Source organism: Aythya ferina (genome assembly GCF_964211825.1).
Source record: "Aythya ferina genome assembly, chromosome: 7".
Taxonomy (NCBI): Eukaryota; Metazoa; Chordata; class Aves; order Anseriformes; family Anatidae; genus Aythya; species Aythya ferina.
This window is the reverse complement of record NC_140302.1, coordinates 4,426,894-4,440,887: the sequence shown is the minus strand read 5'-3', so window position 1 is coordinate 4,440,887 and position 13,994 is coordinate 4,426,894. Positions and strand designations below refer to the sequence as shown.

Genomic DNA, 13,994 nt, shown 5'->3' with positions numbered 1-13,994 from the left:
AGTCTTATCACCTGTTTTTTTTTAAAACCATTTTTTAAATGGTTTTGATGGCTTTTTCTTGCCTTTGTATCCAGCAGTTTGTGCTCTTGCTTGTAGAGTAGTAAGGATCTCTATGTGCCTGTTTTATCACTAATATTAATCAAACTTTCTTGTGCTGATGTCATTTTTTATTGTCATAACTTGAGGCAAAGATGTTTGTTCAGTTCCTTAATTAAAATGTGGAGAGAGAAATACAAAATAAATGAAAAATTCAGAAAAGTTTTAGAAATTCAAAAGAAAAAAATTCTAAGCTTTCAACAACAGAAGAATAGGAAAAACTGAAGTTACTAAATACAAATACTTAAAAGAGTTGAGTTGGAAAAAATAAATAGAAATAAATTATAGTATATACAGTAGGAGTACAAAATGGCATAAATTAGTCTGTGAGAAATGGGCTACTGAAATCTGGTGTTCCTTTTAGGAATTAGGGATATGGAGAGAAAGCAGATTTTGTAGATAATGGTATTTTTGGTCATTGCTTTCTGAACCATAATTGTCTGCATATTGAACTCCTAAGTCTCATATGTTTAGTCACATATTACATTTAAAATTTATTAGTTTATCGTTAGCTTTTATTCTTTTTTTTTTTTTCTTTCAGCAGCAGAGGATAAGGGTAACAGTACCATAGAGATAACTTAGTTTCTTAGCAGAGTTTGTCTAGCTTGTTCTGTAAGTCTCTGCACAGACCTAGCAATATGTATTGGCCTGTCTCTAATTTCAAATCTCAGTTCTTTTCTCATATGCAGTATCGTAGATCCAAATGATTCTTGAGATTTATTGACTAATTGTTGTTTTGTCTTTACGCTTTTACTCAGTAAAAATACTTTAAATTTAATGTGATATGCTTCAGTCATTTGAGAGTGAAAATGTATATGTGAAAGTAGATGTCATTTTCAATATATGGAAATATACATTTTAAAATGTTAACTTTTGTATCCAAGAATACAAGAATACTTGATAGTCTAATGCTTCCCTTTTAAAGACACAGGATGTTAAAAGACATTGTTGCATTTGGTGGATTAATTAAAATGTTTATGGTGGTTATTTATTTTTTCAGTAAATACTTTATTTGGGGGGGAAGCTGTAGTTAAATATTCTTAATTTAACATCTAAGATGAATAATTAATGCAGACACTAATGCTGCTTTTTCATCTTAATTGTTGCTACCTTTGTGCAAATGCTGTCATAGGATGTCAACCATGGATTATCTGAGGTAAGATTGGTTGCAATCTGATTTCTTTTCCAGAATGTAAGGAAATCAGAAATAGGAGTGTGAAGGATTGTGAGATGTGTTCTGTTGGAAGTAAAGCCTTATATTGGCATGGATGTAATCTGAAAAGGTTTTTATGGGGCAAAAGTATGTAATTCTGTGTGTAGCAAATTCAGAGCAGAGTTTGAAAGCAAGGACTTGTGTGATGATAACATACTAGCTGTAATAAAAGGTGTGAAATTAAAACATACTAAGTGGGGGTGGGCTTTCTGCTGAAATGCTAAACAGCTGAACATCTACTTTCCTGAGATGTTTTCGGACCTGCATTGACAATGAATAAAGATTTCTTTCTCTTTTCAGTAAAATAGATATATCAAATATTATTATAATGACTTTAACCATTATAGTATTTTTTTAATAAGCGGAGTCGTGACATGGTTATTCTCATTCTAGCTCACAGATACTCCTGTTACGATTTGCACATACCCGTTTGTTTTTGATGCCCAGGCAAAGACAACTCTCCTGCAAACAGATGCAATCATACAGATGCAGGTGAGAGTCTGTTTGTTTGTTTGGGTGGTGTTTTTTTCCATAGCACTCTCTCTTTTCCATGAAAATTGAGTGATCTGTTGTGTTGTTTTTTTATTTTATTATTTTTTTATTAAACACCTCAGTCTTCATTTGCCTGTTGGAGGAACAGAGGAAGTTCAGGTGTTTGTTTCTGAGGGGGGGAGGAGGGAGAAAAGGAAGAATATTCCCTGGGATTAAAGGAATACAAAGATAATTTGGGTGGATTCAGTAGCTGTCTGTATTCATGTCTTCTGACTTTTTTAAGATAAACAATGAACGTTAATGTTGACAGGAATCTAGAGTTACTTAATGATTCTTATAGTATTTTTTTGTTGTTGTTTTTGTTTGTTTTCCAGATGGCTGTTGATCAAGCTCACAGGCAGAATTTGTCTTCTCTGTTTCTGCCAGTGTTTGAATCTGTCAACCCATGCCTGATCTTAATGGTGCGGAGAGACAATATTGTAGGAGATGCTGTGGAAGTCCTGAGGAAAACAAAGAATGTGGACTACAAGAAGCCACTCAAGGTATTACCAGTACACTCTGGTCTAAGTGTTTTTTACTGACATGTGAGTAATTGAGAATACATTTTGGACAAATGTTTTGCTTCCTGTTTTTAATTCTGTGCTAATTGAAGTGTGTGTTCCAGGTTATTTTTGTAGGGGAAGAAGCTGTTGATGCTGGAGGTGTTCGCAAAGAATTTTTTTTGCTCATAATGAGGGAGTTGCTAGATCCCAAATACGGGATGTTCAGGTACTATGAAGAGTCCAGGCTGATTTGGTTCTCTGATAAGGTAGGGTGCAATTGACAATCACAAATTTTCTTGAACTTAAAATATTTTTATTTAATAATGTATGATCATAGTAGTTTGTGATAATTTTATTTCAATAGGAGAAGCTGAACTAAGTAGTCTTGAAATATGTTTATTTTTGTCATTGTTAGATCAAAACTTTCCCCTTCCTTTTTTTCCCACCATTCCTTGCTCCTTATCACTTGTGCCCAGTCCAGGTGACTTCAGTGGGAAGTGCCAGCCAAAATAAACTGATTCCAAGAGCAGAATTGGAGTGGCAGAGAAAAATGATGTGGCATGTTGAATATGTCTTTCTGTGTTCCTTCGCGTTTATGGGTCCATTTTATATGTAGTCACCTGGTCATACTTGCTGGAGAGTTTTGACTGTTGACATTTTAGTCCTTTTTCAAAGGAAAATACTGACTAGAGTGTCAGTGATTCCTGAACACTAAATGTTTCCACAGCTGTGTTTTAAGCCATAGCTGTTAAGTCCAAGGGAGTCAATTGTGAGCTCCTCGCCCCTCCATCTACTGCACCCCTCTTCAAAACATAAATTAAAATACAAAGGACTGAATAGTGTAATAGTAAGTCACTGACGGAAACAGAATCTTTTTTGCAGTAGTTTCAGAAGCAGCCAATACTTATAGTACAAAACACATCATCTCTCTACTTTTTTTTGTATGTATATACTGCATGCGTGCTTTTTTCTGCACTCTAAATGATTAAAATAACTTAATTAATTTGAACTATCTTGTCTGTTTTCTGTTCTTAGACCTTTGAAGACAGTGACCTGTTTCATTTGATTGGCGTTGTCTGTGGGCTAGCAATATATAATTTTACTATTGTAGACCTTCACTTCCCTTTGGCTTTGTACAAAAAGCTATTGAATAAGAAGCCATCCCTAGACGACTTAAAAGAATTGATGCCAGATGTTGGCAGGTAAGCAAGAAAAAAAGAATGAGACTAGGAATTAATTTTTAATTCAAGACTTTTCTTTGAGAATTTCAAGAAAACACCTGATATTCACACTAACAGGATGAACAGCTCAGAGTAACTTGCTGCCATCATGCCATTTCAGACAGGATACATGCTATTGTTAAACACCTGCTTCTAAATGTTTGGTTTTGGTACTCATGTCTTCTGTGTTTTTATCATCCTACAAGACTTTTGAGTTGCAAACATTTTATTCCCCTAAAAAATTAGGGTTTCTGCGCTCTTAATTTTGTAAATTAAGCATTAACATAGTTTTAGTTCCAGGCAACTTACTTAGTCCAGGGAGGAAATGTTTTTATTTATTAACAAATACATGCTAAATATCTGTCCTTTAGAGGGGATTGGTATCGAATTTACAGAAGTTTCAAATGGGGTGGTGGAGTGAGTGTTTGCTTTGGTGTTACGAATGAGAAAAGTTTCCATAGGTTTGAGGAGAAATTAAACAAATTAATGGAAAAGCTCAGCAGTGGTTGTTAAGGACTTCTCACCTCTGGCTTGGGAATCCTTTAGCTAGAGACAACGATATGAATCTTCTGTCTTCGCACCTGGATATAACCAAAAGGAAACAGTACTACAAGTAATAGAGAGACCATTGCTTGTCTTTAAAGCTTTGCTTACCATACTTTTAAAAGTAACTTGAATGGCTTGAGATTTCCCAGCACTGTGCTACAGGATGCAAATCAGCGACTTAATAGCTGGAATATACTGCTACAAACAATTATAGATTTTTCTTAAATTATCAAAGCATATTGAATACTTCAGGAAGATAAATTTATCTTTTTTTCCACTGGTACAAGTACTTTGTAAATTATTTTGTAGGGGAATGCAGCAGTTGCTGGACTATCCAGAGGACGACATAGAGGAAGCATTTTGTCTTAATTTTACTGTAAGTTTTGCATGATGTTAGAGTCTTTTTTTTATTTTAATGAAGGTTATACTGTCTGTTACAACTGTTTCTGATGAATTGCCTGAGCAAAAGTGTTGGCTGCTGGTTCCCATGAGTTGTAGTGCTCTCTGCTTGTGTAAAGATCCGTGTCTGCTATTCATGTTGCAATTAGAAAAGTGGTAGGAAGAAGTCCTCTACATGGTAAATAAAACTAATACTTCTTGTTTGTTTGAAATAGATCACTGTGGAAAATTTTGGTACGACAGAAATTAAAGAACTTGTTCCTAATGGTGCCGACATTCCTGTAATCAAACAAAATAGGTGAGTTTTATGGGTCACAGGGTAGTTCAGTGTTACTATCTGCTTTGGGAACATAACTGGGCTGCGATAAATATCGTTTGCCAAGCTGTTAGGCTAATAATGGGAGGCAAAACTACTGTGGTTGTTTTTCCAAGTTGTTCTCATGTGTTGTTAGAACAGCTATTGCATTCAGGAATTCACTGTCTGCTGAGACTCATCTAACTTCGTAATACCTATTACACCTGTTTTGTTTATTTATTTGCTTCAAAATACTTCTAAGCTCTTTAGGATCCATTTTGATGACATGGTCTTTGTTTTAGAAGATGAAAAATGGTTGTGGTTGTGCAGGAAGTTACTGAGTAACGATGTGAAAACATCAGCCTAAACACCATTATGTGGCAACTATTCATTTGTGAAATAATATTTCAGAAAAGTCTTCCCTTTGTAGAGCAGATAAGTTAGTCTGTTATTTGTGTCATTGTCAAATGAGGGGTGGTGTTTTTTTTTCCCCTCTTCCATGGATTCTGGTAATTCTATTTATAAAAGCAGCCTCTTTCACCCTTTATTCCCATTCTGCTCTTGGAGGATAGACAGAATGTCTGATGGTACTCTCATCCATTTTTGGAGAATACTGTCACTTTCCTATCTCTCCCTTTCTGTTCCTTTCATATATTTGCCTTGGTTTTTTAATCTTTGTGTATTCTGTGAGCTTTTACTTCTCCCTAAGCGAAGGGAGAATCAAATGAGAAGAGCATACTGTATGAGAATAGCATGTACTTAGGCTGTGCATACTAGGAATGAGGGAGAAAATGTGCATTAGGCGTGTTCCTGCTTATCTCTGTTCTGTGTTTTGAGGATCATTTTCTGTGAGTAGCTAGGTCCCTTGTAGAGGACTGAGTTATGACAGAAGGTTCTGAAGGTATCAAACTCATGTGTAGATAAAGACAGTGACAGTGCCTTCATTCACCTGACTTCTCATTACTGGGAGAGAAAGACAGGGGGTTCACAGCTCAGTTGTAAGGGCAAGATTGAGGAAGATCAATAAATGGAAGAAAAAAACAACACACTGTAAGTAAATTTCCTAATGATGCTAATACCATTCAGCAACAGCAGTCACCACTTAACACCTGTCAGGTGTTTTTCTTTTTTTAGTCCTCAGTAACAGCTGAGGATTTATGTTACTTCATCTTAAATGTGGTAGCTTGTAAGTTTTCCAGAGGTGGTTTCTCGAGTCACAAAGTGACAGTGAAACTGAAATGTAAAAGAAGTTTTAGGGTGCCTATGGAAGGTATACTGCGATGTCATTGCTAGTTGTCTGAAGAAGTCCTGTTTCTTAAGACCAATATACTCCATGAATCTTTAATTCAGTTTTTAAAATGTTAACATAGGGTATAATAATGTTAATTAATTTACTACTGTGAATTTGCTCTGGAGAAACATTTCTTTCCATTGTTAGTATTTATTATACAGACTGTGCTTAAAACAGATATCTCATTGAGAGCTTTAAGAGGGGAAACGTTTTACAGCTTTAGTAAGTGTATCATCAAAATGTGTTTGATGTTTCTTTAACTTACTGGTGATGTTATTCAAATACTGTGAATATTACTCATACTGTGGATAAAGAAAGTGCACTGGTATGTTAAGTGTAATATATAATTGGAGTCACTTTGTCAAGGTAGAAACTAACAGTATTAACTAGGATCATTTAATAAATAATAAATATTGTATCAAGGAATTTTAACTGCTAACTGCTGTGGAAGAAGGTGCTTTCAAGAAAATATGAGAACTTGTCCTGAAGCACAGATAAGGCTGTCTGTTTCTTCAGTATCCTAGCTAATTTTCCCTCATCATTTTACTGTGTAGGGCTCAAATGTATTTTTTAAGTTGATTTGCATCTTCAGTGTGCATATAGTAATCCTTTTAATAAAAACAAAGCAAAACCAACCAAAACAATAGAAAAAAACTATTTTGACATTATGTGGTTTCAGGACATTGTATGGAATTTGAGCCTTTAAGCTTGTTGCTAGACAGTTCGATTCACTGTGATGCGTACAAATAGGAAAAATGTTCATAGTGGTTGAAATAAGTAACTCTAAATGTTGCAGGTTTTGTATTGCACATCAAAGGCTCTGTCTTGGAAAAAAAATTTATATACATTTATATGCTATTTTAAGTCAGGTTATCTTTGCTACACCTGAAGCATAGAGCAGAGAACATAAGTATATGAAGATCCTTTTTGCTTAACTTCAGAGAGGTGTTCTGTACTCAAATGGCTACTGTTTTATTGATGGAAGGGTGATGTACTTTTTTTCCCTCTTCCTCTCAATATAACTTTTTTTCTTCTCTGTACAGGCAAGATTTTGTAGATGCTTACGTGGATTACATCTTCAATAAATCTGTGGCTTCCTTATTCAGTGCATTCCATGCAGGCTTCCACAAAGTATGTGGAGGTAAAGTTCTTCAGCTCTTCCAGCCCAGTGAGTTGCAGGCAATGGTGATCGGGAACACAAATTATGATTGGAAAGAATTGGAGAAGGTAAAAACCATAGCTATTTGTTTCATATATATGTTTAATTTCAAGATGCAAAACCAAAATCTGTAAGTGTCCTTTGAGCTTTGTTTTCTCCATTAATAAGTGATGAGTACAAGTTCCAACCCTGATAACTGTGTAACTGAGGAACTTCTTGGTATAAGTTGTCAGTGAATTAAGACACCAAAATATTATTTATATTCCTGCTTAAGATTTTCCCATCTAATTTCTAGGGGAGGTCAGACTTTTGGGGAATAGAGAAATTGCACAAACCCAAAAGGCAGCTTTAAATAATTTGTTACGTTAGAAGGGGAAAATTAAGCAAAAATGCATGCAGCTAACAAATATAAATATTATTGGTCACTAAAACTTACTGTGAGATTTTATGTTACAACTTCATTGGGGTTGAAAATGCTTTGGAGTATGTCTGTCTGCCCATGTAGTTGAAGTCAGACTGAAGAGCTGAAGAAAACTGACCAAGGAAAATTGTAATGTGTAACTTGCAGCGCGGTATCCCTTTACATAAACCACATTCTTAATACTTCATTGCTACGTTATCCTACTGTTTCCATATGCGAGGTATAACCTAATTTCTTGCTCATTTAGAATACAGAATACAAAGGAGAGTACTGGGCAGACCATTCTACGATTAAAATATTCTGGGAGGTTTTTCATGAATTGCCTTTGGAGAAGAAAAAGCAGTTTTTGTGTAAGTATTTGATGCTACATTGCAGAAATTGCTAAGTGAACAGGATCACTGCGATTTCAGGCTCTTGATACATTTGGGTAGATGCAAGTATTTGTAATGGTGTGATTGTATACAGGAAAAAAGTCACAGTAGAAGCAATTGATTATGAGCTTCTATGTGTTTTTTGCTGAGGTTGTCCTGAGTAATTCTTGGTGGTGGAGGGTTATAAAATCACAGTAGACTGAAGCAGCATTAAATGAATAAATAAATAAATTGCCCAACAATGTAAACTGCTAATATCATCTGTCTGATGACCTCAATTTTTGTCTTTGTGGACGGACATCAGGTTTACATCCTCCACTCTTCATTGCACATAGGTGGAATAGTGGAGTTATAACTGATTGTAGATACTTCAAGGCACTAATGTGAGAGAAAATGTACGGGGTAAGACAAAGATACAGAAGCTGTTTTGTGAACAAACTGTTGAGAATAGATCATAGATTAGTTCACAATTTAAACAAACTTTGTATTGAACAACCTAATTCTGTGTATTTACAAGATGCTCACAAGTGCAGCAAAGGTATAGCCTGTGGATTTTAAGTAACAAATCCTGAAGCAAGAACAACTTCCTGCTTTTATCAAGGACTGCTTGTTTTCATATGTTATTACTTGTTGGGTCACAGTTCTGAGCTTATACGTGCAATCTGGAGATTGGGCTAAGTCATTCATTGTTGTTCAAACTTATTGGATGTAATTGAAAAATGTAAATAATGATTAGAACTGTGTATATGGGATACATGATATTTAGTCTTAAACTGCTTTCAGGACTTTTTTTTTTTTTTTTCTTGACAGTGTTTCTGACAGGCAGTGATCGTATTCCGATTCTTGGAATGAAGTGTCTTAAATTAGTCATCCAACCGACAGGAGGTGGAGAAGGTTATCTTCCGGTAGCTCACACTTGCTTTAATCTTCTTGATCTTCCAAAATACACAGATAAAGAAACCCTAAAATCTAAGCTGATCCAGGCTATAGATCACTATGAAGGTTTCAGTTTAGTATAACTTCAGAAATGAGAGTTCTGTGTAATGTGGGATCATTAAACTAACTTTTTGTGTCTTTCTTGTGGTGGTAAATTCAGTGGGTTAAATGATGGAGATGATAATATAACTGATTATTTGCAAGACGTTCAGTGGTGTGGATATTCATGGGAGCCAAAAAAAAAGACAGAATTGAGGAACATTTTCTTGTACAGAACCATGTGGATTTCGCCATATTACAATAAAAATTAGAGTATTGTGAATGGGAGTCAAGTTTCACTAACATGAGTTAACATTTCACCTTATACAAACAATTTGGCGTGTGAGTGCATGAGAGACTTGCTTAAGTTTTTCAAATCACTTAGTAAGAACATCTAACTCTTTCCCTGATAAAATTCACTTGGTAACTTTTCATTTTGTAAATAATAAATTTTTGTGATAAAATAATTATGTTCCGATAGCAGTATGGTTTCTATTGCTTGTAATTGAATATGAGCTTATTTTATGGCTTTTAACAAAAAAGTGACTACTCTGATTTCTGAAGATATATTTTTCTGGTTTGTTTTAAGAACCTTAATAATGGAAGTATTTGTTTAAAGACATTCATCATCACAGTGTACAATCCAGCAATTTTCATGAAGCTGTCACTTAGTGCTGGTTTAAAAAAAAAGAAAAAAGTACCTACATGCAATGGCATTTTTAATATATGGATTGACAAGCTGACTTAATACTGCACTGTTTTATTTTTTAAGGACTGATTATGTAAGCAAGCGGACACAATTATAAAAGAGGTTAATTTATCACTGGGAACCTCTGCAGCCATGTGTCAAGAATACAGCTTAAAAGAAAAAGGTGCACCAGACAGTTATTGCTGTCAAGAGGTTAAACATTTATTTTTTAAATGCTGAAAGTGTAGTTTATGGTTTCTAATAGAATTTTCACTTTTTTCCAGATAAATGCATTTGAAATAACTCTTTAACACCCCTCTCCCCTTTTCTTAAGATTTTATTTTTAGTATAATTGCCCTGAGACGATTGTGCTTAGCTGGACACTTTCAGATTTGACTTTTCCTTCTCTGGTTAAATTCCAGATTTTGTGGTGTTAATGCATATGTGACTTGCAGCTGTGAAACAAATATTTATTTTTTTTAGATTTTTAAATGCAGTGAAAAAAATTCAAGCTATAAATAAAGACTTGAATGAAAACCTTTGTTGGTTGATGTGTATGGATGCTTGCATCATGCATACTTCTTCAACTGGAGGGTAACTTGCATGCATTAAGTCAGCAATACAGCTAAGCTAAATAATAACATATCACTTTAAAAGTAGGGAAATTGATTCAAAGGAATTGTTTAAAATGCAGTTATTTGACTTGCAGTAGATGTAGATAGAGAAAGCAGTGCAGTTAAGAGCATTCTTCTTTCCATAACATTGTGTTTTTACAGCATTCTGATGCAGTGTAACTTCTAGTAATTTCTTTGTATGCAGACCATGTTTCATCTTTTCCAGCCATTTGTTAGTTGGCTGGCAAATTCTTGTCATTGTGAAATACAAGAAAACGACAAATGCTAAAGCAGCTTGATCTTACTATACATGGAGGAAAGAAAGGAAAAAAAAAAAAAATATATATGTATATAATGCCTTCATTTTACCAGGTAATAATAAAACTTTGAGAATTATGGAACAACAAACTTGTAAAGGCAAATAGTCAGAAACTAGGAAATGACTAACTTAAAGCTGTTTGTGGCGTTTTTTCCCTTGTGTATTATCACATGTGAAAGTCCTGGTTTCTCCCCTGTCCTCCATGGAATCCTTCATTCAGTACACCCAGCTGATGTATGCGTTATTTCCCTGTTCAGTTGTGCATGACCAAGCCTAATGCACATCACCTAAACTTAGCACTGTTTATTTTTGATTTTTCTGTAGGATTGTTTGCTAAACTGAATTCTTCATCAATATTCATCTGAGATGAGTAACAGCCTTATTCTGTAGATGAGGGCATCTAAGACAGAATTCAAGACATTAAATTCAATAACTGGATTATTGAACATTTATTAATTTTTGAACATTTATTAATTATGTTATTGAACATTTATTAATTTTTGGTGCCCAATTCAGGATATGCTAGAGAATTTTAGATGTCCTTTGTCTCTGAAGTGCAGTTACTGTTGACTAGAAGTGCTGTGACAGTTGCTTCACGTTGCTGCAAATGTTTCTCCAGCATCAGAAAGATAGCCTTCTGCTCCTGGAGCTTGGGTGGAAATTGGTAAGCATGTGGGAGTTGAATCATTGGTTAAATTACACATTAAGAGCCCACTGGCAGAGGAGGGTGAGAGTTGCATTCCTCAGGACAGCATTAACCTGAGACATTTTTACAATTTCAGCCTTGGTTCTAGCTGCGTCTGCAAGAAATGGAGTTGGGTCCCACAGAGTATGATAACATCCCAGCTATCTTACAGGTGTTGGCTCGTTCAGTGCAGTGAAACAGGTGTCCTGTTGCAAAACAGACATTACCTACATAAGAAGGTAAAAGACTTACATCTAGTACTAGAAGTAAAAGAGTGACCAGTCATAATGTTACTTCTGTCAAACAGGTGTTTATACTTACTTTATCATTAGTTCTGAAAACAAAAGATCTTTTTTTTTAACCAAAGTTAAACACAAAATGTTTCCTCTGGTTAGGAGAAGGTGGGTAGTGTGAGGTGTTTTCTCACCTTCTTGGATCAAGTGTAATTTTGCATACAATATTCAATGGTGTGTGTCATGTGAGGAAGAAAAAAATCGATTTTTGCTTAGCTAAAAGAGCCATGGTGTTAAGGAAGAAAGGAGTTTTCTTCCTTGACAAATCTCCAATTAATCAAGAAAGCTTGCATACAGATTTTTAAAAGAATAATGTGAGCAATTAAGGGAAAGTAGTATTCTGGGCTGCGTGGGAGTGCTGTAAAATAATTAAAAGTCTTTAAAGAAAGTTCTTTTGTTTAATAATAAGATCAACATTCTGATAAATATTTAGGACTATCACTGGACAAAGCTAGTTGTATATCCATTTTCATCATATTTACTAAAGGAAGACTTGTTTCTGTCATAGCAGTGGATTTACTGCACCTGTCACACTGGTACAGAACTGCAGGTGGAGTTTGCATGGCAGAACTACACGGGTTATTTCAGTGACATTTATCACTGAAGCTTGTCCCTTCTTTTCCAGAGGAAATCAAAGAACTCCTGTACCAGTGTAAAACTATCAAAACCATGAGCCCTTCTTAAGCAAAATGGCTTGTCTCCTTTGGCACTTCGTGGGAGCTACTACTATTAAGATTGTTTTAATGTAGAGCATCGAGACGCAGTATTCCCTTCAAGGTTTATGCTCTACAATGAATTTTAATCCACTGCACTGCTCTGTGCTGGAATGAATTCATACATTCTAGTACGTATGGACCTACCGGTCACTTACTAAGAATGGACAGACCCATCAGAGTTTCTGCACGTCCTTTGGGTTTGAACATGCTCTGTGGATTTTATGCAAAACAGAAGAATAACATGCTGTCAATGCCAGGAGTGTGAGCTGGAGTGCAGCTTATTTATTTATTTTTTTACCAGTCTCAGATTATTAGAAAAGAAAATGAGGGCTATGACACTTGTTCCAGATATGAACTATAGAGCTAGTATGTTTTGGTATTGCACAGTGTTTGCAGTGCCAGTGGGGATCTTTGTTTCACTGAGACTCCGGGCTGGTCTTATCCTTGGGTTATGCCCAGACCACATGAATCCTATACATTGTGCAGTGCCTGAGGGGCTGCAAATCTCTGCAGGTACAGCTTCCCCCAACACGCCTGATTATGTGAGGAAATTCAGTGAGAGGAAAAAAAATATATATATATTAATGCTATATGAAGACAAAAGTATTTGACTTCAAATATTTTGTAGAGTCTGTGAAAAACAGTTTCCTTCAATTTTTTGAGCAGGTACACCAGCTTTTCTATCAAAACAGGCAGAGTTGGTGGGCTGTAGCTAAAACCCAACTTTCCACAGAAACGGTATCAGTCAGGTTTTAAGGCTGGAACTAATTTAATTATTTGTGACTTAATTCTGCACAGAGGCTACGTAGGTGCGCTTCCTAGTACCAGAGCTGAGTACTCTCTGGAAACTACGTATTGCATCTCAACAAGCCTGAGGGTGTCCACTGGCAAGGTATGAATATGCAAACACTCTGAGGTGACAAGATTACACTGGTGATACTTACACAGAGATGATGAGAGAGAAGGTAAGGGGGACCAGTGGCACCTTTATGCGAGGGAGGAGCTGGAAGGGACTGACAGCTGCTTGGAGTTCACACACAAATCATGTTCAACTCTGCAGCAGGGAGTGCTAATGCCTAATAAGAATAAATAAACTCATGGTCTGGCAGAGGGCAGCGCAGCCTGAGAGGGTATTTGAGGTTTCTGTAGCTTCCTGTCTGCCAGTGAGCAGTAGTGAATGCCAGGAGATGTTTGTAAGATCGGAGTATGAGTGTAGTGATACCTCTACCAGGCTTGCACCTCTTCTCTAGCATACTGTGTTTCTGGGCCACTTTGCTCTGTGGGCCCCATTCTGGGGATGTGTAACAGCTCCTGCGCCACAGAGCAAGGGGCTGAGCTGGTCTCAGAGCTTCCTGGGGCTCCTTTGTGTGAAGCTGCTGGGCTGCAGCTCACTGTGTGCAGCTCTGCTCTTTATTGCAGTGTCCTGTCCTAAAACAGATGCATTCTGTAGTCATAGCATGCTCATCCAAAGAGTGCAATACAGTCTTAAAACACTTTCTTGCTGGCAAAAAGCCTCTCGTTATGTAGCCTAATTTCCTGGAGCTATGTTGAGTGCTGTCACTTTCAGAAGAGCACATCTAAACACAGCAGAAGCACCTGTGGAGCTGGGTGCTGCACCAGCTGAGGTGCGTTGATGGGAGCAGATCTTTGTGGCTGTTC

The 13,994-nt window shown here is 36.1% G+C and overlaps 1 protein-coding gene and 1 long non-coding RNA gene across 6 annotated transcripts in view; both read left to right on the top strand.

Moving 5' to 3' along the window:
- Nucleotides 1-10,245, top strand: part of HERC4 (HECT and RLD domain containing E3 ubiquitin protein ligase 4) — a 33,765-nt gene extending 23,520 nt beyond the window's left edge. For 4 of the 5 annotated variants that reach the window (XM_084525037.1, XM_084525035.1, XM_084525038.1 and 1 more), the window contains exons 17-26: nt 1,229-1,252; nt 1,703-1,801; nt 2,176-2,343; nt 2,466-2,609; nt 3,379-3,545; nt 4,419-4,485; nt 4,724-4,806; nt 7,138-7,321; nt 7,922-8,024; nt 8,856-10,245. In XM_084525037.1, the coding sequence (XP_084381163.1) occupies nt 1,229-1,252; nt 1,703-1,801; nt 2,176-2,343; nt 2,466-2,609; nt 3,379-3,545; nt 4,419-4,485; nt 4,724-4,806; nt 7,138-7,321; nt 7,922-8,024; nt 8,856-9,064 (1,248 nt within the window). In that variant the 3' untranslated portion in view covers nt 9,065-10,245. The remainder of the gene's footprint in view (nt 1-1,228; nt 1,253-1,702; nt 1,802-2,175; nt 2,344-2,465; nt 2,610-3,378; nt 3,546-4,418; nt 4,486-4,723; nt 4,807-7,137; nt 7,322-7,921; nt 8,025-8,855) is intronic. The other variant, XM_084525039.1, reaches the window with a different exon arrangement.
- A 1,220-nt stretch (nt 10,246-11,465) lies between these two features.
- Nucleotides 11,466-12,659, top strand: LOC311439412. The gene is made up of 2 exons (XR_014694711.1): nt 11,466-11,565; nt 12,245-12,659. It is a non-coding gene; the product is annotated as an uncharacterized lncRNA (long non-coding RNA).
- Nucleotides 12,660-13,994: the final 1,335 nt, after the last annotated feature.